This window comes from Podarcis filfolensis (assembly GCF_964270895.1).
Source record: "Podarcis filfolensis genome assembly, chromosome: 5".
NCBI classification, from domain to species: Eukaryota; Metazoa; Chordata; class Lepidosauria; order Squamata; family Lacertidae; genus Podarcis; species Podarcis filfolensis.
This window is the reverse complement of record NC_139608.1, coordinates 99,885,457-99,913,141: the sequence shown is the minus strand read 5'-3', so window position 1 is coordinate 99,913,141 and position 27,685 is coordinate 99,885,457. Positions and strand designations below refer to the sequence as shown.

Genomic DNA, 27,685 nt, shown 5'->3' with positions numbered 1-27,685 from the left:
CAACTGGCCAGTTGCTAATCTCTCTTTCCTGGGCAAGGTTCTGGAGCGAGTGGTCGCAGACCAGATCCAGGTGCTTTTGGAAGAAACTGATTTTGTGGATCCTTTTCAATCGGGGTTTAGGCCTGGTTTTGGCACAGAAACAGCTTTGGTCCCTCTGTCGAGAGACACACAAGGGAAACATGTCCCTGTTAATTGTTCTCGACTTCTCAGCGGCCTTTGATACCATCAACCATGGTATCCTTCTGGAGTGACTCTCCGTACTAGGGGTGGGTGGCACCGCTTTGTGGTGGTTCTATTACTTGGGGAATGCTATTCAGCCCTGTGGAAACTGCAGGGCTCAATCCTATCACCCATGTTGCTTACATGAAACCGCTGGGTGGGGTTAGCCGGAGGTTCGGAGTATGTTGTCAGCAGTATGCTGAAGACACCCAGCTCTATTTCTCCTTTACATCTGCAGGTGAGGCAATGGAAGTGCTGGACCAGTGTCCTGCCTCGGTAATGGACTGGATGAGAGCCAACAGACTGAAGCTCAATCCAGATAAGACTGAGGTACCCTAGACCAGATGGCTGGGAGGTTGCCTGCTCTTGATGGGGTTACACTTCCCCTCAAGGAGCAGGTGGCCCAGAGCGCCTTCCATCAGCTTCAGCTGGTGGCCCAGTTACGCCCCTATCTGGACAGGGATAGCCTAGCTACTGTTGTCTATGCTCTGGTAACCTCTGGGTTAGATTACTGCAATGCGTTCTACGTAGGGCTGCATCTGAAGACGGTTCGGAAACTTCAGCTAGTGCAGAATTCAGCGGCCAGGTTGCTCACCGGACCAAGACAGTTTGAGCATATTACACCAATCCTGGTCTGATTGCACTGGCTACTAAGTACTTTCCAGGCCCAATTCAAAATGCTGGTTTTGACCTATAAAGCCTCAGGACTGCAATACTACAAGACCGCCTCTTTCCATATGAACCTACCCAGACCCCGAGATCATCTTCAGAGGCCTCCTTTGTGTGCCCTCTCCTTGAGGGGTCCGGATGGTGGCAACATGAGAACGGGCCTTCTCTGCAGTGGCTCCCCATCTGTGGAATGCTCTCCTTAGGGAAGTTTGCCCAGCACCTTTATTGTACACCTTTAGGTGCCAGGCAAAAACATTCCTTTTTAATCAGGCCTTTGTTTGATACAATTTACATCCTATGCCATTTTAAAATGTGTGGTTGGGGGGGAGGAGAGCTATTGCGTTGTTGTTTTTATTTTGTGGTTTTACATCTTGATTTTATTCTGTGAACTGCCCTGAGACCCCCGGGTATAGGGCGGTAAACAAATAAATGTTGTTGTTGTTGTTGTTTAGTCGTTTAGTCGTGTCCGACTCTTCGTGACCCCATGGACCAGAGCACACCAGGCACTTCTGTCTTCCACCGCCTCCCACAGTTTGGTCAAACTCATGCTGGTAGCTTCGAGAACACTGTCCAACCATCTTATCCTCTGTCGTCCCCTTCTCCTTGTGCCCTCCATCTTTCCCAACATCAGGGTCTTTTCCAGGGAGTCTTCTCTTCTCATGAGGTGGCCAAAGTATTGGAGCCTCAGCTTCACGATCTGTCCTTCCAGTGAGCACTCAGGGCTGATTTCCTTAAGAATGGAGAGGTTTGATCTTCTTGCAGTCCATGGGACTCTTAAGAGTCTCCTCCAGCACCATAATTCAAAAGCATCAATTCTTCGATGATCAGCCTTCTTTATGGTCCAGCTTTCACTTCCATACATCACTACTGGGAAAACCATAGCTTTTACTATACGGACCTTTGTTGGCAAGGTGATGTATCTGCTTCTTAAGATGCTGTCTAGGTTTGTCATTGCTTTTCTCCCAAGAAGCAGGCGTCTTTTAATTTCGTGGCTGCTGTCACCATCTGCAGTGATCATGGAGCCCAAGAAAGTAAAATCCCTCACTGCCTCCATTTCTTCCCCTTCTATTTGCCAGGAGGTGATGGGACCAGTGTTGAGCTTTTTGATGTTGAGCTTCAGACCATATTTTGCGCTTTCCTCTTTCACCCTCAATAAAAGGTTCTTTAATTCCTCCTCACTTTCTGCCATCAAGGTTGTGTCATCTGCATATCTGAGGTTGTTGATATTTCTTCCGGCAATCTTAATTCCGGCTTGGGATTCATCCAGCCCAGCCTTTCGCATGATGAATTCTGCATATAAGTTAAATAAGCAGGGAGACAATATGCAGCCTTGCCGTACTACTTTCCCAATTTTGAACCAATCAGTTGTTCCATATCCAGTTCTAACTGTAGCTTCTTGTCCCACATAGAGATTTCTCAGGAGACAGATGAGGTGATCAGGCACTCCCATTTCTTTAAGAACTTGCCACAGTTTGCTGTGGTCGACACAGTCAAAGGTTTTTGCATAGTCAATGAAGCAGAAGTAGATGTCTTTCTGGAACTCTCTAGCTTTCTCCATAATCCAGCGCATGTTTGCAATTTGGTCTCTGGTTCCTCTGCCTCTTCTAAATCCAGCTTGCACTTCTGCGAGTTCTCGGTCCACATACTGCTTGAGCCTTCCTTGTAGAATTTTAAGCATAACCTTGCTAGCGTGTGAAATGAGTGCAATTGGGCGGTAGTTGGAGCATTCTTTGGCACTGCCCTTCTTTGGGATTGGGATGTAGACTGATCTTCTCCAATCCTCTGGCCACTGCTGAGTTTTCCAAACGTGCTGGCATATTGAGTGTAGCACCTTAACAGCATCATCTTTTAAAATTTTAAATAGTTCAGCTGGAATACCATCACTTCCACTGGCCTTGTTATTTGCAGTGCTTTCTAAGGCCCATTTGACTTCACTTTCCAGGATGTCTGGCTCAAGGTCAGCAACCACACTACCTGGGGTGTACGAGACATCCATATCTTTCTGGTATAATTCCTCTGTGTATTCTTGCCACCTCTTCTTGATGTCTTCTGCTTCTGTTAGGTCCGTACCCCTTTTTCCTTTATTATGGTAATCTTTGTGCGAAATGTTCCTTTCATATCTCCAATTTTCTTGATCAGATCTCTGGTTCTTCCCATTCTGTTGTTTTCCTCTATTTCTTTGCATTGCTCGTTTAAGAAGGCCTTCTTGTCTCTCCTTGCTATTTGTTTTGAAATCTGCATTCAATTTCCTGTATCTTTCACTATCTCTCTCGCATTTTGCTTGCCTTCTCTCCCCCGCTATTTGCAAGGCCTCGTTGGACAGCCACTTTGCTTTCTTGCAGTTCCTTTTAATTGGGATGGTTTTCGTTGCTGCCTCCTGTATAATGTTGCGAGCCTCCACCCATAGTTCTTCAGGCACTCTGTCCAGCAAATCTAAATCCTTAAACCTGTTCCTCGCTTCCACTGTGTATTCATAAGGGATTTGGTTTAGATTGTATCTTACTGCCCCAGTGGTTTTTCCTACTTTCTTCAGTTTAAGCTTGAATTTTGCTATAAGAAGCTGATGATCTGAGCCACAGTCAGCTCCAGGTCTTGTTTTTGCTGACTGTATAGAGCTTCTCCATCTTTGGCTGCAGAGAATATAGTCAATCTGATTTCGATACTGCCCATCTGTTGGTGTCCATGTGTAGAGTCGTCTCTTGTGTTGTTGGAAAAGCTTGTTCTCTTGGCAGAACTCTATTAGCCTTTGCCCTGTTTCATTTTGATCTCCAAGGCCAAACTTGCCAGTTGCTCCTTTCATCTCTTGATTCCCTACTTTAGCATTCCAATCCCCTATAATGAGAAGAACATCCTTCTTTGGTGTCACATCTATAAGGTCCTGTAAGTCTTCATAGAACTGGTCAATTTCAGTTTCTTCAGCACCAGTAGTTGGTGCATAAACTTGGATTACTGTGATGTTAAAAGGTCTGCCTTGGATTCGTATTGAGATCATTCAATCATTTTTGAGATTGCATCCCAGTACAGCTTTCACCACTCTTTTGTTCACTATGAGGGCCACTCCATTTCTTTTACGGGTTTCTTGCCCACAGTAGTAGATAGGATGGTCATGCGAACTGAATTTGCCCATTCCCGTCCATTTTAGTTCACTGATGCCCAGGATGTCAATATTTATTCTTGCCATCTCATTTTTGACCACATCCAACTTACCCAGGTTCATGGAACATTCCAGGTTCCTATGCAATATTTTTCTTTACAGCATTGGACTTTCCTTTCGCTTCCAGGCATATCCGCAACTCAGTGTCCTTTCGGCTTTGGCCCAGCCGCTTCATCAGCTCTGGATCTACTTGTACTTGTCCTCCGCTCTTCCTCAGTAGCATGTTGGACGCCTACTGACCTGAGGGGCTCATCTTCCAGTGTCATAACTTTTATATGCCTGTTGTCTTTGTCCATGGAGTTTTCTTGGCAGGGATAATGGAGTGGCTTGCCAGTTCCTCCTCCAGGTGGATCACATTTGGTCAAAACTCTCCACTATGACCTGTTCATCTTGGGTGCCCTGCTCGGCATAGTTCATAGCTTCTCTGAGTTATTCAAGCCCCTTCGCCACGGCAAGCCAGTGATCCATGAAGGGGAAACAAATAAATAGATAGATCTGATTTTGTCTTCTGCAGCATTAGCTACCCCTCCCAGTTTGGTTTCATCTGCAAATCTGGAAAGCATCCTCTCAATTCCTTCATCCAAGCCATTTATAAAGATGTTGAACAACAACGGGCCCAGGACAGAACCCTGCAGCACCCCACTTGTCACTTTTTCCCAGAATGACGAGGAACTGTTAATGAGTGCTCTTTGGGTTCAGTCAGTCAACCAGCTACAAATCCACCTAACAGTTACCTCGTTCAACCCACATTTTACCAGCTTCTTCACAAGAATATCATGGGGACTTTGTCAAAAGCCTTACTGAAATCAAGATACGCTATCTCCACAGCATTTCCCTGATCCACCAAGTTTGTAATTCCATCACAAAAAGAAAATAGATTGGTCTAGCATGACTTGTTTTTGAGAAACCCATGCTGGATCTTAGTAATCACAGCATCCTTTTCAAAATGCTCACAGCTCAACTGCTAAATTATCTGTTCTAGGACCTTCCCTGGTGAAGCTCACTGGTCGGTAGTTACCTGGTCTTCCTTTACCCCCTTTTTGAAGATGAGGATAACATTTGCCCGCCTCCAGTCTGTAGGGACCTCACCTGTTCTCCAAGAATTCTCAAAGAATTCTCAAAGGCTCTGAAATTACATCTGCAAGCTCCTTTAGTACCCTTGGATGCAGCTCATCAGACCCTGGAGATTCGAATCCATTTAAAGCAGCTAGGTGTTCCCTTACTACCTCTTTTCCTATCTTGGGCTGCAGCTCCCTCCTTATGTCACTTATTCTGTTATCACCAGGTTGGGCATCACTTTCCTTTTGGGTGAAGACAGAGGTAAAGTAGGTGTTGAGAAGTTCTGCCTTTTCTCTGTCATCCAATAGCATTTCTCCATCTTCCCCACACAGAGGACCTACCACTTGCTTGTTTTTCCTCTTACTTTGGACATAGCCAAATGAACTTTTTCTTGCAAGCCTGAGCTCATTCTGAGCTTTTGCCGGCCTGACCTTCCCGCTGTTGGCTACTCGTTGGCTCCTCCTCTGTGATTTCCTCTTTCTTCCATTTCTTATACATGCCCTTATACATGCCTCAGCTCATCTGTAAGCTCCTTATGCAGCCACACCAGCTTTCTTTGACGCCTCTCACTTTTCTTTCTTGTTGGTATTGCCTGCATTTGTGCCTTCAATATTTCTCCTTCTAGAAACTCCCATCCTTCTTGGACTCCCTTCACACTGAGTATTTCTGACCATGGGATCACACCCAGTAGCTCCTTCCGCTTTTCAAAATTGGCCTTCTTAAAGTCCAGAGTGCGTGTCCGACTACACTCGGTTTCTCCTTGCCTCTGTATCCTGAAACCCAGGAGAACATGATTACTTCCTCCCAAGTTTCCAAGCACTTCCACTTCAGCAATCAGTTCCTCCCTACTGGTGAGGACCAGGTCCAAGATAGACAATCCTCTTGTTGGTTCTTCCACCTTCTGAGAAATGAAATTGTCAGTGAGGCAATGGAGGAATTTATCAGACCTTACACTCTTGGCAGAGTCTGAGTCCCAACAAATATTGGGGAAGTTGAAGTCTCCCATGATTACTATTTTTCTCCTTTTTGAATGCTCTAATAAGGCATCATCCAAGTCTTCAGTATGGCTTGGTGGTCTATAGCAGACACCCACAGTAAGGTCATTGTCGTTTCTCTCCCCTGCATTTTTTAGCCATATGCTCTCAATCAGCTTTTCATGCTCCAGGTTATGGATTTCTTCACAAGTGTACTCCTCTCCCCTTCCTGTTTGGTCTATCCCTTTTGAACAGGTTATACCCCTCAATTCCTTAATAAACCTATTTAACAAACCTAAGTAAGGCATGCCCACTGTCTATGGGCCCATGAATACGATTATTCCCCTTCCTCCCACTGTTCCCCTTCCTCCCATTTTATCTTCACAATAATCCCTTGAGATAGGCTAGACTAGAGACTGTGACTGACCCAAGGTTACCCAATGATTTTCATGGCTGAGTGGAGAGTTGAATCCTGGTCTTCCATGATGTAGGTCTAACATTCTTACCACTACACCACACTGTGGAGAAACTATGCTATGAAAACAAAATTTGCTATGAAAATTGAATAAAAATGTTAGCCGGAAAATATGGATGTTTAAGAATTTCTCCAGGAAGTCAATAATGAGGACAGACACACCTCTTGAAGGAGGGCATTCCACACAGGAAACTGCCACTGGAAAGGCCCTTTCACAGCTCAATGGCAACGGGACAGCCCCTGGTGGCAGCACCACCACCACCACCACCACTAAGACCTCAGCTGCCAATCACACTTTCTGAGATGCTTGATCTTGCAGGAAGTGCTCTTTTAGATACTTTGGTTCCATTCCATGAATTGGGCTCAATAGCTCAACGGCAGCCAGTGCAGTGCTTTAAGGACTGGTGACATACTTTCCCATCAGGCTGTCCCACTTTTATCAGCCTAGCAGCCACATTTTGAAATAGCTGCAGCCTCCAGTCTCTCTTCAAGAACAGTCCCATATGCAGCGCATTACATAAGTCCCGACAGGTCACCAGAGCAGGACAAAGCTGGGTAAAGTCAGGGCCCTCAAGGTCTATGTTAATACACAAGAGAGCAGGCACCTCAACCTCATTCAGGTCATCACCTGACCTGAATGGTCAGCATCATGTGATGCTCCTGAATGAAGTTAGGTTGGCAGAGCCCAGGAGCAGAACCTCTTAGTAGTGAAACCAACTTCAGAAACCTCATCAGGAGGGCTTTAAACTGACTAATGTGGGGGAGGGAGACAGGGTAGGAAGTCTATCAATTGATGAAGATGATCATCCAAATGTCATAGACCAAATGGAGCAAACAGCACGCAGACCTAGTGGTGGGAGGAAAAAATCCTTAAATAAGAGACACGGGGGAATGATTAATGGACTTCAATGTCTGTACACTAATGCGCAAAGCATGGGAAATAAACAAGATGAGCTTGAGTTCTTGGTACAGCAAACTAAATATGACATAACAGGCATCACTGAAACCTGGTGGGATAAGTCCCACGAATGGAATGTAATAATGGAGGGATACAATCTATTTCAGAGAAACAGACCAGACAAGAAAGGAGGAGGAGTGGCGTTATATGTCAGGGATGTGTATACCTGTGAAGAGATCCAAGATTTAGAACCTCAAAGCCAAAGTGAGAGCATTTGGGTCAAAATTAAGGGAGAGAAGAATAACAGTTACCTCATTGTGGGAGTTTACTATAGATCCCCAAGCCAAACGGAGGACATAGATGATGCCTTCCTGGAACAGAAGGCCAAGCATGCAAAAGGAAGGGAGATAGTAGTAATGGGGGACTTCAATTACCCGGATATTTGTTGGATGTCAAACTTAGCCAAGAGCATAAGGTCAAACAGATTCCTCACTGGCCTTGCAGACAACTTCATTGTCCAGAAAGTGGGAGAAGCAACAAGAGGAACAGCCATTTTAGATCTGGTCCTAACCAATGTTGATGACCTGGTTAGTGGGGTAGAAGTGGAAGGATCATTAGGCGCGAGTGATCATGCTCTTCTGAAGTTCACTATACAGCGGAAAGGAGCAGCCAAGCATACTAGGACTCAATTTCTTGACTTTAAGAAAGCCGACTTCATAAAACTTAGGGAAGTGCTGGGTGAGATCCCATGGACAGTAATACTAAAAGGAAAGGGAGTTCATGATGGCTGGGAGTTTGTTAAGAGGGAGATAGTAAAAGCACAACTTCAGGCAATACCAATGAGACGGAAACATGGAAAGTGCCTAAAGAAGCCAGGGTGGCTATCTAAAGAACTTTTAACTGAGTTAAGATTAAAAAAGGATGTGTACAAAAAATGGAAAAGAGGGGAAACCACCAAAGAGGAATTCAAACAAATAGCCAGCACGTGTAGACACAAAGTCAGAAAAGCTAAAGCACAGAATGAACTCAGGCTTGCTAGAGAGGTTAAAAGCAACAAAAAAGGCTTTTATGGGTATGTTCGTAGCAAAAGGAAGAACAAAGAAACAGTGGGGTCACTCAGAGGAGAAGATGGTGAAATGCAAACAGGGGACACAGAAAGGGCTGAACTCCTCAATGCCTTCTTTGCCTCAGTCTTCTCCGATAAAGAAAACAATGCCCGACCTGAAGAATTTGGAGCAAATGATTCAGCAGAGGAAACAAAGCCCAGAATAACTAAGGAGATATTACAAGAATACTTGGCTAGTTTAGATGTATTCAAGTCTCCAGGGCCAGAAGAACTGCATCCAAAAGTATTAAAAGAACTGGCAGATGTGATCTCAGAACCACTGGCAGTCATCTTTGAGAATTCCTGGAGAACAGGCGAAGTCCCGGCAGACTGGAGGAGGGCAAATGTTGTCCCTATTTTCAAAAAGGGGAAAAGAGAGGACCCAAATAATTACCGCCCAGTCAGTCTGACATCAATACCAGGGAAGATTCTGGAGCAGATCATTAAGCAAACAGTCTGTGAGCACCTAGAAAGGAATGCTGTGATCACCAATAGTCAGCATGGATTTCTGAAAAATAAGTCATGTCAGACTAACCTGATCTCGTTTTTTGACAGAATTACAAGCCTGGTAGATGAAGGGAACGCAGTGGATGTAGCCTACCTTGATTTCAGCAAGGCATTTGACAAGGTGCCCCATGATATTCTTGTAAAGAAGCTGGTAAAATGCGGTCTTGACTATGCTACCACTCAGCAGATTTGTAACTGGCTGACTGACCGAACCCAAAGGGTGCTCATCAATGGCTCCTCTTCATCCTGGAGAAGAGTGACTAGTGGGGTGCCACAGGGTTCTGTCTTGGGCCCGGTCTTATTCAACATCTTTATCAACGACTTGGATGATGGACTCAAGGGCATCCTGATCAAATTTGCAGATGACACCAAACTGGGAGGGGTGGCTAACACCCCAGAGGACACGATCACACTTCAAAATGACCTTGACAGATTAGAGAACTGGGCCAAAACAAACAAGATGAATTTTAACAGGGAGAATTGTAAAGTATTGCACTTGGGCAAAAAAAATGAGAGGCACAAATACAAGATGGGTGACACCTGGCTTGAGAGCAGTACATGTGAAAAGGATCTAGGAGTCTTGGTTGACCACAAACTTGACATGAGCCAACAGTGTGACGCGGCAGCTAAAAAAGCCAATGCAATTCTGGGCTGCATCAATAGGAGTATAGCATCTAGATCAAGGGAAGTAATAGTGCCACTGTATTCTGCTCTGGTCAGACCTCACCTGGAGTACTGTGTCCAGTTCTGGGCACCACAGTTCAAGAAGGACACTGACAAACTGGAACGTGTCCAGAGGAGGGCAACCAAAATGGTCAAAGGCCTGGAAACGATGCCTTATGAGGAACGGCTAAGGGAGCTGGGCATGTTTAGCCTGGAGAAGAGGAGGTTAAGGGGTGATATGATAGCCATGTTCAAATATATAAAAGGATGTCACATAGAGGAGGGAGAAAGGTTGTTTTCTGCTGCTCCAGAGAAGCGGACACGGAGGAATGGATCCAAACTACAAGAAAGAAGATTCCACCTAAACATTAGGAAGAACTTCCTGACAGTAAGAGCTGTTTGACAGTGGAATTTGCTGCCAAGGAGTGTGGTGGAGTCTCCTTCTTTGGACGTCTTTAAGCAGAGGCTTGACAACCATATGTCAGGAGTGCTCTGATGGTGTTTCCTGCTTGGCAGGGGGTTGGACTCGATGGCCCTTGTGGTCTCTTCCAAGTCTATGATTCTATGATTCTATGATTCAACTTTTATAAAATGTTTTCTCCAGAAAAAAATGAGATGGCACACCAATATGCTGCTTCAGGCTTCATTTGTTTGGTAAAGACTGGTTTTATATTTTAAGCTATTTTGTAAACCTCATTATATGCCACTTCAAAACTACAGTGCTAAATTGTTTATGGTGCCAAGGTTTTTGCTGAAATATATCAATAACAATTAAAGATCTTAGCCAAAGTATTTTTGAAAAAGCTAATTCAATTATTTTATCTTTCAGATTTAGTTTGATTTTTTTCAATGCTTATTAACTGTTTCTGCTGCTACTGTGCTTTTTTCCAGACAAGACAACATTTTTATTAACCTTTCTGCTGCTATTAGTATTTATTGAATTGCTGGCTTTTGTTTGTACGATGATTTTTCTTCTATGAACCAGTTTAAGTTTCTCTCTTTTAAAGTAGAATACAAATTTATTATTATTGTTGTTATTATTAGTTAAATATAACTGATGAATTGTAGTGACTAGGTAAAACACTCTTTCCCTATGACATGTAAATAAAATGTCTGGTTGAAAGGTCTCAGGGTCCATAACTGCCAGCATATGAATTACTGTGTCATACAGCTAATGATTAAAATCAAAAGTCACGTTTTCCTTTACCTGGGAAAGCTGGTATTAATGCAATGAGTTTGACAGCAATTTTCTTAATTTTAAGTGATTATGAGTACAAACATTACATTTATTTACATTAGTCAGATATCATTTTATTACTGCATATTTAAGGACCCAGATTAACTAACACTATATACAAATAATATATATTCTCTTAAAAACCTAATTTATTTTGTTTTTTTAAGAAACAATTTAATTTTATCCACCCAGATTCCATCTCTAACTGTCCTTTGAAATAATTGCATCCAACTTGAAACTGTTAATATCCAAATGTTTATGGAAGCATAAATAACCTTCTAAAGTTAGAAGAATGACTCAGAATGCTACTGAACATTCAAGTGTCTAGACACCTAATGCTTTAGCTACTATTCAATAACCAAGGCCTGGAAGAAACGGAGTCCTGGCCATATCCTTTGTAATACAGTAGCATTAGATCTTGAAGTCAGACTACATCTACTGGAAGGCTCATCTTCATTTCAACAGAGATGGAACTGCTCTTTTTAAATTGGTGGGTGTCATGTCCTGCTCATTTCTAGGAGTCCACTTTTAAACAGGGGTAGGTAGTTACCACTGTCCCCTTACTGTAACTCCTCCAAGACAGGGGACCCCATTCTGATGAGGAACCTGTTCAATAAAAGGCAGCTCTCCGTTGGGAATGGAGAATTCAAATTCCCCAGGATTCAATTAAATTCTGACTAGTAATGTTGCAAAATGTCTAGGCAAATGGAATATTTGAACTACATTATTACAGCAGTTTAGAGTATTAAACTAAGAAAGGTATTTCACATTGCACTTTAGAGAAGAAATAAAAGATAGTCCTAATGCTCACTGCCATTATCACCACAAGTAAGGTTTTCTAGGTGCTCAACAAAGTTTCACATAAAGTTTTCTAGATGTTGCACATCATTGCCCCCACAAACAAGTCTACCATCTAATACAAGTAACTCATAACTTATGCACGTTTAACATGTACAATTTCAGTTTTATGCAACTGAAGGCAAGACAGTTGAAATTACACCAATTAAAGGCACAAGAAGCTCTTTTTGTGCAGGGTTTTCCTGCAGAGTAAAGAGCTTTTACAGTAAGCTCTCAGACTTCCCTACTACATTCTGGGAGGCTCTCATGAGATCTCGCTGGAACTTGGATCTCACAAGGGCCTCCCAGAGCCCAGTGAGCAAGGAAGAGAGCTTAAAAGTTCTCTGCTTTGCTTGGTGGACAAGACTCTTTTGACATGATGGCTTTGGAAGATAAGATTGGGGGCAGTTCCAAAGGGGTGCAAGGGGGTAGTTTGGGAATAAATGTTTTTGTGTATAAGTGCAATCCCCAGAATATAACCCCTAAATTATTTTATTTTATTTCTATACTGTCCATCTGAGGATCACAGCATGGTTTACAATATAAAATCACAAAAATACATAACATAGTAACAAACAAAAACAACACCCCCCCCCAGCCAAAATGCAAGTTACCTCTATACACAATACAACAGAAAAAAGGGATAGAGATAACAGAAAAACAAGCCAGGCATTACTTTTTGTAAGGTTACATAACATGAAAACAAACATTAAGGTTTATTCTATTTGTTCTTTAAGGCAGTGATAACAAATTCTCAGATGTGCTAATATAGATGTCTACACCACTGGCTTTAGATATTACTGCTGCTGCTCCATAGTTTGTTTATAGATAGCAAATTGCAATGACCTGGCTTGAGAACATGATCTTAAAAAAAAATGATTTACATGACCCTAGAAGAGAAAAAGACAAGTGAGTCTTGACTGGGAACCGGCCCCTAAACCTACTCCCAGGCCACACCCCCGACGGCAGCCCATTGGCCCACCAGGGGTGGGCCAAGCCCACAGTTACTTGGAGGGGGGCACCCAGCCAGGTGGCCCCGCTTAGGGCTGCAAACTCTGCCCACCTGTTGGGAAGGGGTGAGTGGGAATTGCTAATGAGCAGCAAGCAGCCCTATGATTCACATGCTCCCTCTCTTCTATCCTTACACTAGAGGTTTTCAACCTTTTGGAGTCCACGGCTCCCTTAACCAACTACCTTCTTTCTGCAGTACCCCTGTGGGGCTCAGGAGCCCAGTTATGTCACCTCCTGCCTGCAGAGCGAGCAGCCTCTCATCCTTTTTCAGACAGCCTCCCTTGTGGAGCATTACCTCAGCCTCCTCTTCCCCTCTCCTTGGGTGTCCTCTGGGCAGCCGCTGCTGCCGCCCTGTCTCTGAGCTGCCCCTCCTGCCCCAAAGAGAGGTGCTTCCTCACACGGACCCATAGGGGCATGGGACTTGTCGGTCCATTCCCAACAGCAAGGGCTCATGGACTGGCTGGGCTCCCTTGCCTGCCTGCCTGCTTACTCTGAGGCCACCTCAGCTCTTGGCAACCAGCACCATTCCCCTGCGGCGCTTGTAGCCAAGGCTGCTGCAACAAACAGTTGTGCAAGCCTTTGGGAGGCAGAGATGCGAGAGGACATCAGAGGAGGAAGGGAAGGAAAAAGGGACATAGGCCAGTGTTGCCCATAGCACCCCTGGCCATTATTTGTGGCACCCCAGGGTGCCATGGCACACTGATTGAAAATCACTGCCGTACACATTTGAGAAGAGGGGAGCAAAAGTTTCTTTTCACTTCCCAAACACCTGGAGGGCACCACATTGGTTACCCCTAGTTTAGAAAATCACCTGAAGTGAGCTAAAGTTATCTTCATGTTCCTAAAAGAAGTTTCTACATAGCAAAAGTAATACTCCAAGATGAAGAACTTCAAATACTATGGAATATACAATCTGACCATTTTAAAGGCAGGAATTTTGTGAGCATTTTCATAATGGATCACATTGATCAAATCATTGCTCTTGTCCTAACATAATTCTGGGGTTTTTTTCATATTTAGTAGGAGACCTTTATATTTAAATGAAACCTAAAGGAGGAGGAAAAGCAATGTATGCTTAGCATTTCTGAGGCAGTCACTGGAAATGGATCTGATAGCTTGACACCCTCACTGCTGGATACACCTGGGATTGAAAGATGCTAGCTGAAAGGAGCCCAGGCAGTATTAGAAAGTGTACAAATTTGAAAAAGTAAATTTTCTGCCAGTTATTGTGCCCTTTAGGATTTAAAGTCATTCCAGATACATTCTAGCATTAGGTAGTGCTATATTTATCTATTCTTTTCTATGTGCTTCTTCATTAATCTACTTTGTTCAATACACAGTTTGCTGTATAAGTTGAGTTTGTGGCTCTGGGAGGTTTGGGGGGGAAATGTCACTGAATAAAACAAGGAAAGGAATTCAAAAGCACAAAGACATGCCAAAAATAAATTGAAATGTCCAGGCAGAAAAACTGAACAGAAGTGGGCATATGCATAAATGTGTTTAATCAACTAGCAAAAACAAGGCTAGAAACTAAGAAAGTACCCTTTTCCTGCTACTTTCCTCAATGCACCATATTTTCAAGCTCTTCTATGACCTGCAAAAGTTCCTGGAATTTCATCTATAAATTTAGTGGCAGGTATAATAGGTAACTTTTTAAACACCCATTTTTCATTATTAGTGTTCTGTCTCCTCTATGTCTGCACCTAAAACCAACCTAAATATTTTGTTAGAAGATGATATTTAACAGGATGTAAGTCGTATTACTTTTAAAAGAAAACATACATTTTCTAATACTCTTAGCCACAGAATGTACCTACCTCCAAGATATATTTCCATGCTGTTCATATTCATGTGCACTAAACGAAACAACATTGTTCTACATTTTAAAGTTTGATTTCAAAAATTCATGGTTTTCAACTAAGGGTGGAGCTGAATACATGGGCTGATCGATCACCAAACTAGGTGTGATGGAAGCAGGTCTGCCCTGTTAACGTGCAGGTTAAGGAAGAAGTCTGATTTGAAGAGCAAAAGGGGAAACACAAGTTGGTTCAAGTACTGCTTAGACCTCACCCCAGCAATTTCTCTCTCATTATTCATCTGAAAACCAATTTCGCTCATAAAACCTGCCCTCAACCCACCCTGATTCAGATAAGACTGAATCTGCCACTTCCAGGAACACCACCAGAAAAAGATCCTGTGAAGTAACTAGAGTTCCCGCCTCAAGAACTAGGTGGTGCTAATCCCAGATGGGCCCAGGTTGACCAGAATGGAAGATCAGCCATCACTTTGTTTCTTCACACAGATGCATATATAAGGGGCTGTAAATGACAACCAAGACCCATCTCCTATGTTGATTTGCAGGTGATATGGCAGTTTTGTCATATAAACTATTAACCTCCCTCCCAAAAGCTATGGTTAACCTCCAAGACTTTAGTATTTTGGCTGCCTACAGGATAAATTGTAATAAATCTAAATCCTTATTTCTTAAAATTGACTCCAACATACAACTTGTGACATGTCATTTAACTGGAATTAAGATTTCCCATTCTCTTCAATATATAGATGTTTATTTACCGGGGAACTTAAATGATTTACCTTAAATTATAGCCTGGTTAACAATAAGATAAGATAACAATAAGTTGTAAAAGCACAACTTCAGGCAATACCAATGAGACGGAAACATGGAAGGTGCCTAAAGAAGCCAGGGTGGCTATCTAAAGAACTTTTAACTGAGTTAAGATTAAAAAAGGATGTGTACAAAAAATGGAAAAGAGGGGAAACCACCAAAGAAGAATTCAAACAAATAGCCAGCACGTGTAGACACAAAGTCAGAAAAGCTAAAGCACAGAATGAACTCAGGCTTGCTAGAGAGGTTAAAAGCAACAAAAAAGGCTTTTATGGGTATGTTCGTAGCAAAAGGAAGAACAAAGAAACAGTGGGGTCACTCAGAGGAGAAGATGGTGAAATGCAAACAGGGGACACAGAAAGGGCTGAACTCCTCAATGCCTTCTTTGCCTCAGTCTTCTCCGATAAAGAAAACAATGCCCGACCTGAAGAATTTGGAGCAAATGATTCAGCAGAGGAAACAAAGCCCAGAATAACTAAGGAGATATTACAAGAATACTTGGCTAGTTTAGATGTATTCAAGTCTCCAGGGCCAGAAGAACTGCATCCAAAAGTATTAAAAGAACTGGCAGATGTGATCTCAGAACCACTGGCAGTCATCTTTGAGAATTCCTGGAGAACAGGCGAAGTCCCGGCAGACTGGAGGAGGGCAAATGTTGTCCCTATTTTCAAAAAGGGGAAAAGAGAGGACCCAAATAATTACCGCCCAGTCAGTCTGACATCAATACCAGGGAAGATTCTGGAGCAGATCATTAAGCAAACAGTCTGTGAGCACCTAGAAAGGAATGCTGTGATCACCAATAGTCAGCATGGATTTCTGAAAAATAAGTCATGTCAGACTAACCTGATCTCGTTTTTTGACAGAATTACAAGCCTGGTAGATGAAGGGAACGCAGTGGATGTAGCCTACCTTGATTTCAGCAAGGCATTTGACAAGGTGCCCCATGATATTCTTGTAAAGAAGCTGGTAAAATGCGGTCTTGACTATGCTACCACTCAGCAGATTTGTAACTGGCTGACTGACCGAACCCAAAGGGTGCTCATCAATGGCTCCTCTTCATCCTGGAGAAGAGTGACTAGTGGGGTGCCACAGGGTTCTGTCTTGGGCCCGGTCTTATTCAACATCTTTATCAACGACTTGGATGATGAACTCCAGGGCATCCTGATCAAATTTGCAGATGACACCAAACTGGGAGGGGTGGCTAACACCCCAGAGGACACGATCACACTTCAAAATGACCTTGACAGATTAGAGAACTGGGCCAAAACAAACAAGATGAATTTTAACAGGGAGAAATGTAAAGTATTGCACTTGGGCAAAAAAAATGAGAGGCACAAATACAAGATGGGTGACACCTGGCTTGAGAGCAGTACATGTGAAAAGGATCTAGGAGTCTTGGTTGACCACAAACTTGACATGAGCCAACAGTGTGACACGGCAGCTAAAAAAGCCAATGCAATTCTGGGCTGCATCAATAGGAGTATAGCATCTAGATCAAGGGAAGTAATAGTGCCACTGTATTCTGCTCTGGTCAGACCTCACCTGGAGTACTGTGTCCAGTTCTGGGCACCACAGTTCAAGAAGGACACTGACAAACTGGAACGTGTCCAGAGGAGGGCAACCAAAATGGTCAAAGGCCTGGAAACGATGCCTTATGAGGAACGGCTAAGGGAGCTGGGCATGTTTAGCCTGGAGAAGAGGAGGTTAAGGGGTGATATGATAGCCATGTTCAAATATATAAAAGGATGTCACATAGAGGAGGGAGAAAGGTTGTTTTCTGCTGCTCCAGAGAAGCGGACACGGAGCAATGGATCCAAACTACAAGAAAGAAGATTCCACCTAAACATTAGGAAGAACTTCCTGACAGTAAGAGTTGTTCGACAGTGGAATTTGCTGCCAAGGAGTGTGGTGGAGTCTCCTTCTTTGGAGGTCTTTAAGCAGAGGCTTGACAACCATATGTCAGGAGTGCTCTGATGGTGTTTCCTGCTTGGCAGGGGGTTGGACTCGATGGCCCTTGTGGTCTCTTTCAACTCTATGATTCTATGATTCTATGATTCTAAGATTAATAGGGACATAGCCTTATGAGCTAAATCCAACCTGTATTTTGAATGAAGAACTGAATTCCTAAAAATTATGGAATTGCGTAAATTAAGTTACTTATAAAAGTATTCATATGCCACTAATACATACAATATAACACTGTGGTGTACAACAATAGAAACAGACAGAAGTTATCATTAAAATGATTGGCTGATCAAAAAATGTTAACAGTTACATAGGCCTATCTACATAAAAGTTGTTCTTGTTTCAAGTTTTACCTATCCCTATTCCTAGATCTCTGATTGCTAAATGGCAAATAGCATTTAATAATCTTGGACTGAAAAATAAACTGACTTGTAAATAGACTGGCTTGTAACTTTTTTGTACATGAAATTTTTGGGGTTTCCCACAGCTTCAGCTTTAATACAATTTAATTACTTTTAGCGTAAATAACTTGTGCCTATTTAGAGAGGTATTTGGTTGAAATAATAGGTAGATACAATGAAAGGCAACCTTCACTTCTCTTGGTTTCCTCCATCGCCAGCTCTGCTTTGTTGTCTTGGCCACCATGCTGGAGCACTCACAAGCGGCCTATCGCTCCATGGGCTGATTGTGAGTCATTAAACATTCCCCCAAACAAATGCTGCAGAGGCCGCTCCAAAAAAAACGACTTTATAGCATTACTTTATGGGATCATTTACCTTTACCTTTTTTTACATAGGGCAACAGGTGTCAAAGCTGGTAACAAGTGGCTCTCAGACACCCATGACATCACTTCCACACAAAGAATATTTTCAATTTATTTACTGAATGAAGACATTATGTACTCAACCTTTATGGGCAAATTATGCCTAGCATGGAGCAAATGTGAAAACATGAATTTGAGTCATGTGCCCATCTAAGTCATACTCAAAGTAATCCCACTGAAATCAATGGATTTAACCAATTCATCCATAAAATTCTGTGGGCATACTCGAGGAATGATTTAGTTGCATGTAACACACAGATACCAAACAACCTCTCTGGGCTTCCTTTGAATTTGTTACCACCAAATAATGGAGAGCAGCCATTGGCAAAATAATTATACGTTCATTCCAGACAAACACCGTCAAAGGGAAATACCATGTGATACTTCCAGAGAAAAGAAAAAGATTAAAATTTTGAAGTCATTGTTACAAGTTCTCCAAAGCACTGAAAGACTGATAGAAATTTAATGTTTGCCTATGAAAATGCCAAACAGCTGATGGGATGCATTTTTTGGTTTTTTGGGGGGAGGGTTAACCTTGGTAAGAGGGGACCCATGGCTTTATGTTATAAAATTCAGTGGCAAGAGAGCTTCTACTTTTTTAAAGTCCTGTTCTGAAAGAAAAAAAATGTTTTTCAAACGTTCAGGCAACCATGCAAGTCACTGAAAAAGAAAAATGTGTATTGGACCACATATTTAGCCTTAGGGAAGTGGGGAGAGAAAAACAAGTTACCTGAAGCTTGTTGTACTGATCTTCATGTGAAATCAATTTATCCTCCTTGTGTTTCAGGAAATCTGTTTCCAGAATCCTGTATTTTTCCAACAAATCTTCTAACTCCTAAAAAAGATTTAAGATTAACATGAAGAAGTACTGAACCTATTTTTAAATTCTAAGCCAGACTTTCCACAAAAAATATTAAACAATTAAATATTAGTCAACTTTTGGGCAAAGAGAGGAATTGATAAGCCACTGAATTTAACGGTTTTTTTAAGCTCAGCAGAATTAACAGTATTAATATGATATTCACCAGAAAGGTGTATATACAAAGAGAGACCCCCTACAACATATTCCTAGACTATCAGCAAAATAACATTTTTCCACCTTGTTCTCCAAAGGATCTTGACCTTCTTTCCTGAAACTTTCCAAATAAGTCAAACTGAGTCAGACACCCAGCATGGAAAGGAAACCAAAATGGTTAGATTTGGGCAAAGCAAACAGCAACTGAGGACAGGATCTTGGACTGGAAAGTGTTAGACAAGTCTAACTATAGATGATGTTGCCAGCTACAACCATAATGAAATTACCCATAGATTTCAAAGGATGACGCTGAGGAGTTTTAGTTATACCTTTTTTATTCTACATTTTTCTTCATCAGCAGCTTTAAGTTTAACTTCTAGACTTGAAAGTGTTTGCTGAAGTGTTTCTTTATTTGCTTCATCCAATTCTAGTTTCCTATCATTTTCACTTGCTGTTTCCACATCTTCAGTTACACTCAGACAGGAAACTGGTACATTCAAAGAAGGATCAACTGATAATGGAACCTATTTCATTGAAGATACAAAAATGCATAGAAATGACAAGAGATAAAAATTACAATGAGAAACCATTTCCATAGCAATACCTTCCTGAGATGCAGATAATAAAGGTATATGAAAATATATATAGTTCCAGGCTTGTCTGAATAAGAGGGATTTTCGCAATGAGCCAATGAAGCATGCCACTAATTGTGTGCATCCAAGGTGACTTTGGACCTTGGTTTCCCAAACAGGAGAACTTACCCAATGCAGTCCCTGTAGCAAGACATTTTTGAAAATGAGAAGAGTCTCAAAATCAGCATGGCACAGGAAGTCTGCTGCTGAAGGGGGAAAGTGCCAAAAATACCACTGGGTTTCTTTTAATAATTCTAATGGATTACATAACTATAAGAAAAAATATAATGACAAAAAGAAAATGCAATATTCTTCTCAAGCTGGTCAGTATCATAGCTTCCATTTCAAAATGCACAGGGCACATTGCTACAGATCAAAGAGAGAGACAAAATTTTGGCTCCAACCCACCTAATGTGACCTGTGACTACAAACTATCAAAAGCAACAGTACTTAATTAAAGACATGATGGTGCAGTTGTAGCACTGATTTCAAATGGGCTCCATGGTTGCAATAGGGTGCTGCAGCTCTGAAATTGAAAGAGGTTAGCACTTGTGACCAATCTTTTTTGACCAAAGGGTTTCACAACAACCCCTCTGAGGGCTGTCTGCCAGCAGTGGGCATTACTAGCCACCATGACACTTTTGCACATGCATGCATGCATACACACACACACACACACACAGTGCATACCTATGCAGAGACATTAAAGAGAGCCAAGGCCGCACACTCCTCAGTCAACACAATGTTTTCCTGTTGTTATTCTGTGTCTCACAGCTACAATAAATCTACCATTAAAATGGTAGGTCATTTCTTCGTCAGAAGGCAAATGGGCAAATTTAGCAGGGGGTCAAATACTTTCCCCCCTCACTGTATCAGCAGAGAAGCAGGGGCATTTTTCGTCATTGTGGCTCTCAGCCCAGGAAGAGGTTTACATTGAAACCCCTAAAACAATCCCCCCCTTTTTAGCAGAGATTTCAATTGCCCCTCAGATCCTCAGGTATGGGATTCACCGGAAAGTAGGGTTGGCTGATATATCATCCAAAACTGGTCTGAAGTCCGTATCATTATATAAGTTTCAGAATTTTTGACCTGCCAATATATCACAAATCATTATGTGTGTATGTGTGTGTTTGTCTGTGTGTGCTATGGAAAATCATAATGTGAGGAAATCTGTAAAGCCAGCAAATACTTCTCTTGATTCCTGCAACTCCTGTTAACTCTGCCGGCTCAGCTTTCCCTGGCCTCATGCAGGCGGCAGCAAATTAAAGAGCAGGCGCAGGCAAAAATCGCAATGCGAGAAAAACCATGAAGTCAGCCAGTGCCTTGACATAGCTCCATTCTTATTTCAGGTATTGTGATATATTGGTGAGTTGCAATGTTTAGCTGGTGATGTATCACGGTACTGGAAAGTACCTAATATAACACCAATTTTGCATGGACAGGACAAATAAAGTTGATTGAAGAGCCAGAACCAGAGCCAGTTCACAGGCCAGCAGTTCATGTATCTGTTCAATAGGCTAAAGAGATTTTGGTCAGGTGGACTGCAGCCAAGATTTTAGTTGTAAAAATGCATGTTTTACCTACAAAAATTCAGCTCTCCACTCTACTCCTGGCAATATTATGCACATAACAAAATGATTTACAGGGCAATCTTATATGTTTCTACTTACAATTAAGTCCCGTTGAGTTAAATGTGGATTAATATCAATTTTGTGCACAGAGGATAAAAATAGGTACGTTTTACCTGTTCTTTAAGATCAGCTAAATTTAAAGTGCTGGTTGATGGCTGACCATCTGTCACCATATCATCACCTGAAGGAATTAATGGATCACAAGAGAAAAAGCTGGCATTAGTGGAAGACAACTCCTGAAGAACCTCAGCAGAAAGTGTTGGAGGTACATGGATTTCAGGTGCTACATAGGAAACATGAAAAAGCAAGCTCAATATACACTTATTTCTGAAATTCAACATCTAACAGAGATGACAAAAATAGGAACTTGGTAATTAAAGAAAGGAATTTTACAAGTTGCCAATGGAAAAATAGGTAATGATGTGGAGAAAAATTAAGGCTAGATTACTTCGCACATGTATTATCATGATTCCCCCCCCCTTTTTACACTTAAAAAACATTTTCAAATTTGACTATTTTGCCAAGACAGAATAACATACCAGGTAGAAACTACACAGTGAATTTCAAATGCTGCTTTTCATTCATAAAATCACATTTGTCATACTATATGTGTCAGAGATCAGACTGAGGATTACAGCTCTGATGAGGAATGGTTAGAACCTCCCCCTCTTCCTGCTCCTGACCAGAATTCTGAAGCTGCCCATTAACAATGGAGAAGTATATAGATTTAGAGAATTGGTTTGCAGAGGGACATAGTTTGGAAAAGAACAGCTGGGCAGAGCGAGTGGGGAACAGCTAGGAGAAGCAGAACAGGAAGAGAGATAACTGACTCCCCTTCGCTAGAAAGTGTCCTGCCTATATCTCCAAGGGCAAGGAGAGCTGATAAGGTTGATTTGCAGAAGGTTCAGTGGTTGCGAATCAGGCTGCAAGAAGGGGGAAGTGACGAAGATAACTGGGGGGGGGGGGAGTAGGAGGGAAGCTTAATTGGGAGCACCTTTATTCTGAGAATGGCTGCATTGTTCCTTTGCTCTGATCATTAAACACTCTTAAACTGGTAAGGGACTCTAATTGCTTTCTTCTGCTAATGCACGGCCAAATCGGGGGAGGGAGCCATTTCTCCAAAGCCTGACAATATGCTGGGCTCAATATGAGACAGAGAATGTGGATTCAAGAAAAAAAGCTGCTATTCACCAGTCACTAGAGATCAAAGACAAATGTATACGTATCAAAAATTATGAACACTGTTTTGGTCAATAGGAACAGCTCCAGTTCAGCATTGGATGATGAATTACATAAAGAGCAAGGACTCTCAACCAGAGAATACCTGCCTTTTAATGTTTTTATAATATGCATACTGACAAAGTAATATTAATGTTGGATGCTCTGCATTTTCCTTGGCATTATGATGAACACTGACTATGAACACTGATTTGGCAATATGCAAAGCCAAATTCATTTGTTCACATTCTAGATGTCATTAGGTTAAGGGAGCTGGGCATGTTTAGCCTGGAGAAGAAGAGGTTAAGGGGTGATATGATAGCCATGTTCAAATATATAAAAGGATGTCACATAGAGGAGGGAGAAAGGTTGTTTTCTGCTGCTCCAGAGAAGCGGACACGGAGCAATGGTTCCAAACTACAAGAAAGAAGATTCCACCTAAACTTCCTGACAGTAAGAGCTGTTCGACTGTGGAATTTGCTGCCAAGGAGTGTGGTGGAGTCTCCTTCTTTGGAGGTCTTTAAGCAGAGGCTTGACAACCATATGTCAGGAGTGTTCTGATGGTGTTTCCTGCTTGGCAGGGGGTTGGACTCGATGGCCCTTGTGGTCTCTTCCAACTCTATGATTCTATGATTCTTGGTTAATGTACACTGTGGTTGATTTTTATGCATACATGGGTCCCTGAGATGTAGAATGGTTTTGTGTCCACATATTTCTTTCAATGGTAAGCAAATGAAGGACACCTCCAAGAGCACTTTCAAAAATGAGAAGGCTAGAAAATGCCTGCAATACTCATACCATTGCGTGTGAGCGATCAGTTGAAGTCATTTGCAGAGGAACTGCTTGTCTACACCAGCCCCCAAGTGCCCTGCATCTCTAAAAGATGCCAAATTGCCAAGACAGGCATTAATATTTTCCTGGGTTACTCGATCTGGAAATGGAGTGAAATAATCTCCCAGATAGCTCAAGTACTTGACTGTATAATCCTTTGCTGCAGGCTCCAGCATTTCCACGCTGGCAAGGATTAAAGCCTCTACCCCACTGAGGAATGTATTAAGAAAGATGCCAGGAGATAGCAACCTTCTTGCTAGCACAACACTAAGATCCTCTGCCCTTAGGCTTAGATCTCAAGAAAATGCTGTTTATGAAGAGGTAATAAAATGAATAATAAAAGATGTAAATTATTTTATCATTTGTTTCATTCGTTTCCCTTCCAGGGGCTGACATGTCAGCAGCTCTCTACTCCTTCCTTGGAAAGTGCCAGCTTTGAGAGGGCTACCAAAGAACCGCTGTCTGGAGAAAAGTTAAGGACACTGTTGGCCTGAAAGATGGATGCTAAGCAGAGCTACCCAATGTCTATGTTGACATGTCTAGACATTGCTGAAAGCACAGTCAATTCATTAGACTACAAGAAAACAGACCTCGCAAAGATACACAGAATCGTAGAACTGTAGAGGTGGAAGGGATCCCAAGGGTCCAACCCCCTGCAATGCAGTAATCTCAACTAAGGGCCACATATAATGGGACAAAACTCAGTGCTGTTTCCAGACGGGTGGCTCCTACCATAGGCAGGACATTAGTAACAAGAGCCTGGGAGACACTCTAATTCAGTATTGCCTGTATGATTTTTAAAAATGGCTTCAGTGTGGTTTCCTTTTCTAGGCAAGGAGACCGGTAGCATCATGAGAAAGCTGCCAAAATAGTTACATGGATCACCTCAATGATGGTGAGCATAGAATTGCAGAGTTGGAAGGGACTCCAATGGTCTTCCAGTCCAGCCCCTTTGATTTCACAAGTCTTATGCATAGCTTTGGGCAATGCAATACCACCAAGCCAACACTGCAAAAAGATTTCCCTTGGGAGCTCTAACTCAAGATACTAAAATCTATTCATGTTAACTGAAGAGCAAACACTGCTACTGGCCTCCACATAAGAAAATCCTGTCATGGTGGGGGTCCCACCCCATTCTGCTAACATGTGAGATACACACCTACTCCTCCAGTTACTCACGCCTACCTCCTCCTATGCTTGTGCATTTGTTATATCTGCTTTTGTATGGTCGCAGAATTATATATCTAATTCTTTCCGCATTAACGCAATAGATCTGCACAGTTTACCTCTTTTTCCTCTTCAGAAGCATAGTTTATGCAGATTTAAAGTCTGCTAAAAGTCTTGTTTAAATTTTAAATGGGTGACAGCTGTAGTCTAAGTACCAGCAGGAAATCAGGGCTCTACAAATCAAGCAAGCTTCCACTCTGCACACAACTTATAACTATATTAGATTTTGACCTGTGCCCTGATAACACCAGTTTCAAGTATCACATGTTTCATTTTTAGATTAACTCTAAAGACTATCTCATTACTACACACATATATGAAATGGAGAAAAACCTGGCCTCCCACATTTTTTATCACAATGTATGGTTGAGCTGCTTTTTCCCAGACCCAAAAAGCACCCCAAAGCACATGCATGAATCTCCTCCCCATCTGTTGCAAGATTTGGATAATAGACACAGGTGTGTCTTAGTCTCTTAGGTTCTCATTATGCACAAGCAAGACACTGCATGCCAAAAACCACAAAGCCTGCACCAGTGGAATCCTATTTCTTAATGGTTATATGCACAGATGTACTGTTTCTGAACTGTATTCCAAAGACTGTTTGATATTTTACAGCCACTACTGGAATGACATGAGAATGGAAGGAGTGAAAAGGGATCAAGGGGGTTAGAATGCTGTGAAGGTGACAGGAAGCAACACCACAAATGAGGCACAGGAAACCATGGAGTATGCTAATGCTCAACATGGAAAGACCTGCATTTGTCCATCTGGTTTCCGTACTTCCCAAAGATAATCCAAAAACTCATTTGCAGTAAAGGCTGCAAAGGAACAAGCTGAAGCCTTAAAGTGCACTTCCAAGTGTTCCTTGGCAAGCAAAGCTTTCAGTAAGCACCAATCAGCTGGCTAGAACTTACAGCAAGCTGCACAGGGATTGGCTGCATTATGGAGTTTCCGATTAGGTAATGTACACAGACAAATTTTCAGATGCCCTAGAGTGTGATCTAATTGAGCAGGTAAACAAAGCTAAAACCTTAGAAACTGGCACACTTAACCAATACAGTGGTACCTTGGGTTACAGATGCTTCAGGTTAAGCATTTTTGGGTTGCGTACTGCACCGAACCTGGAAGTACCGGAACGGGTTGCTTCCGAGTTTCGGCGCTTGCACATGCGCAGAAGTGTCAAATTGCGACCCGCGCGTGCGCAGACGCAGCGCTATGGGTTGTGAACGTGCCTATCACACGGATCAGTGAGAAAACTTGTGGGAAATTTTTGGGGGGGGATCATCCTACACCACTGCTTATAGCACAGATATTAAGATAATAATTAATATTTAATGCTGTATTGTTTTTAACACTTGATTGGAAGCCACCCAGAGTGGCTGGGGAAACTCAGCCAGATGGGCGGGGTATAAATAATAAATAATTATTATTATTATTATTATTATTATTATTATTATTATTATTATTATTATTGGAAACATCATCCAATAAGTTGGAAACATTGTAAGGAATATCAAAAGATCCTTGATACAGATTACAAACCTATAAAGAACCAAGCTGCGAGTTCAGCATTGTAAACATTGATCACTGTTATAATAAACTGGCCTCCATTGGTAGACAAAGAAGAAGATAGTTTTAAGAGGAGGAATGTGTTGAGCTAGGCCTGAAATACAAAGTCCTGTGTGCATATTTAGATTTTAAAATACTTAAAGTGGGAGAATGATTGTTGCTCCTATTCACAAGTAAATTCACTTATATAGGTACAGCAAAATGCTTTCTGAAACAAAGAAAAGACTGTCTTTTTGCAATCTTTGTCAGTGCAAGGATATTGTTCGAAAAGTTATAACCTTTTTAAAAAGCAGTGGCTTTCGCACGAGGAAGCCTAAATGTGCAGTTCACAGCAGACACATTAAATTGAGACTGGCCTGTTTTATCTTGGCTTAGAATACTTCATGAAGAGAGACAACAAAGATGTACAGTGGTACCTTGGTTCTCAAACTTAATCAGTTCCGGAAGTCTGTTCCAAAACCAAAGCGTTCCAAAACCAAGGCACACTTTCCCATAGAAAGTAATGCAAAACAGATTAATCTATTCCAGACTTTTAAAAACAACCCCTAAAAAAGCAATTTAACATGAATTTTACTATCTAACCAGACCATTTCTGGGTTAGGGTTAGGGTTAATTTTAGGATTGGGTTAGAGTAAGTGTTGTTTCATGTTTTCTTGTGATTTTGATTCATTTGGGGTTGGTTTGCTTTTTTTCAATTTGTTGTGTTGCTGCTTTTTCGTGAGTTGCAAGTTTGTTGGCTTTGTGGTTTTCTGGAAAGTTTCAGTTTTAATTTTGAATGCAGCCCTGGCGCTGAGTGAGGGAAGGCTGGGCTGGGGCGGCAAGCGAGCAGGCAAGGGATATCGCCGCTGCCGCCACCGCCCCAGCTTGCTCCTGCTTGCAGGCAAGTAGGAGTCGGATTGGGCTGCTCCGCTAGGCAGTGCGAAGCTCCCACTTCCCAGTTTAGAGAGCCCCAATCTGTTGCTGCTTGCACGGGAACAGGAGCTGGACCCGGGCCACTCAGCTGGGGAGGTGCAGGCTCTGTTACACTTTCCGTTGAGGAGTTTGCAGCTGCACTCCCCTCAAGGAAGAAGTTTAAAGGAGCCCCCACCTCCTCATCAGAGTCCCTGTACCACCTGAAGGCAGCCAGGAGCTCCTCAGCTGAGCTGCCCAATCCCGCTCCTACTTGCAAGCAAGCAGGAGTGGAGGCAGGGATCTCTCAACTGCGGAGTGGAGGCTTTGCGCTCCACTCCACTTGCGAGCAAGCAGGAGCAGGGCAGGGATCTCTCAGAAGTGGAGGCTTCATGCTCGGACTTCCCCAAGTGGGAATGGACCTCCTGATTATTGAGTGATGTGGGTAAGTT

At 42.4% G+C, this 27,685-nt stretch overlaps 2 protein-coding genes across 22 annotated transcripts in view; one reads left to right on the top strand and one right to left on the bottom strand.

Annotated features, from left to right (window-relative positions):
- LOC310763441 (potassium voltage-gated channel subfamily KQT member 1-like) overlaps positions 1–27,685 on the top strand; it is a 793,949-nt gene that overhangs the window by 136,078 nt on the left and 630,186 nt on the right. The window lies entirely within an intron of this gene.
- Positions 1–27,685, bottom strand: part of CCDC91 (coiled-coil domain containing 91) — a 191,677-nt gene that overhangs the window by 133,898 nt on the left and 30,094 nt on the right. For 12 of the 21 annotated variants that reach the window (XM_083615802.1, XM_083615790.1, XM_083615786.1 and 9 more), the window contains 3 exons: positions 21,614–21,783; positions 19,567–19,761; positions 18,953–19,057 (listed from right to left, as the gene is read on the bottom strand). In XM_083615802.1, the coding sequence (XP_083471928.1) occupies positions 18,953–19,057; positions 19,567–19,761; positions 21,614–21,783 (470 nt within the window). The remainder of the gene's footprint in view (positions 1–18,952; positions 19,058–19,566; positions 19,762–21,613; positions 21,784–27,685) is intronic. The other 9 variants (XM_083615794.1, XM_083615793.1, XM_083615797.1 and 6 more) reach the window with 2 other exon arrangements.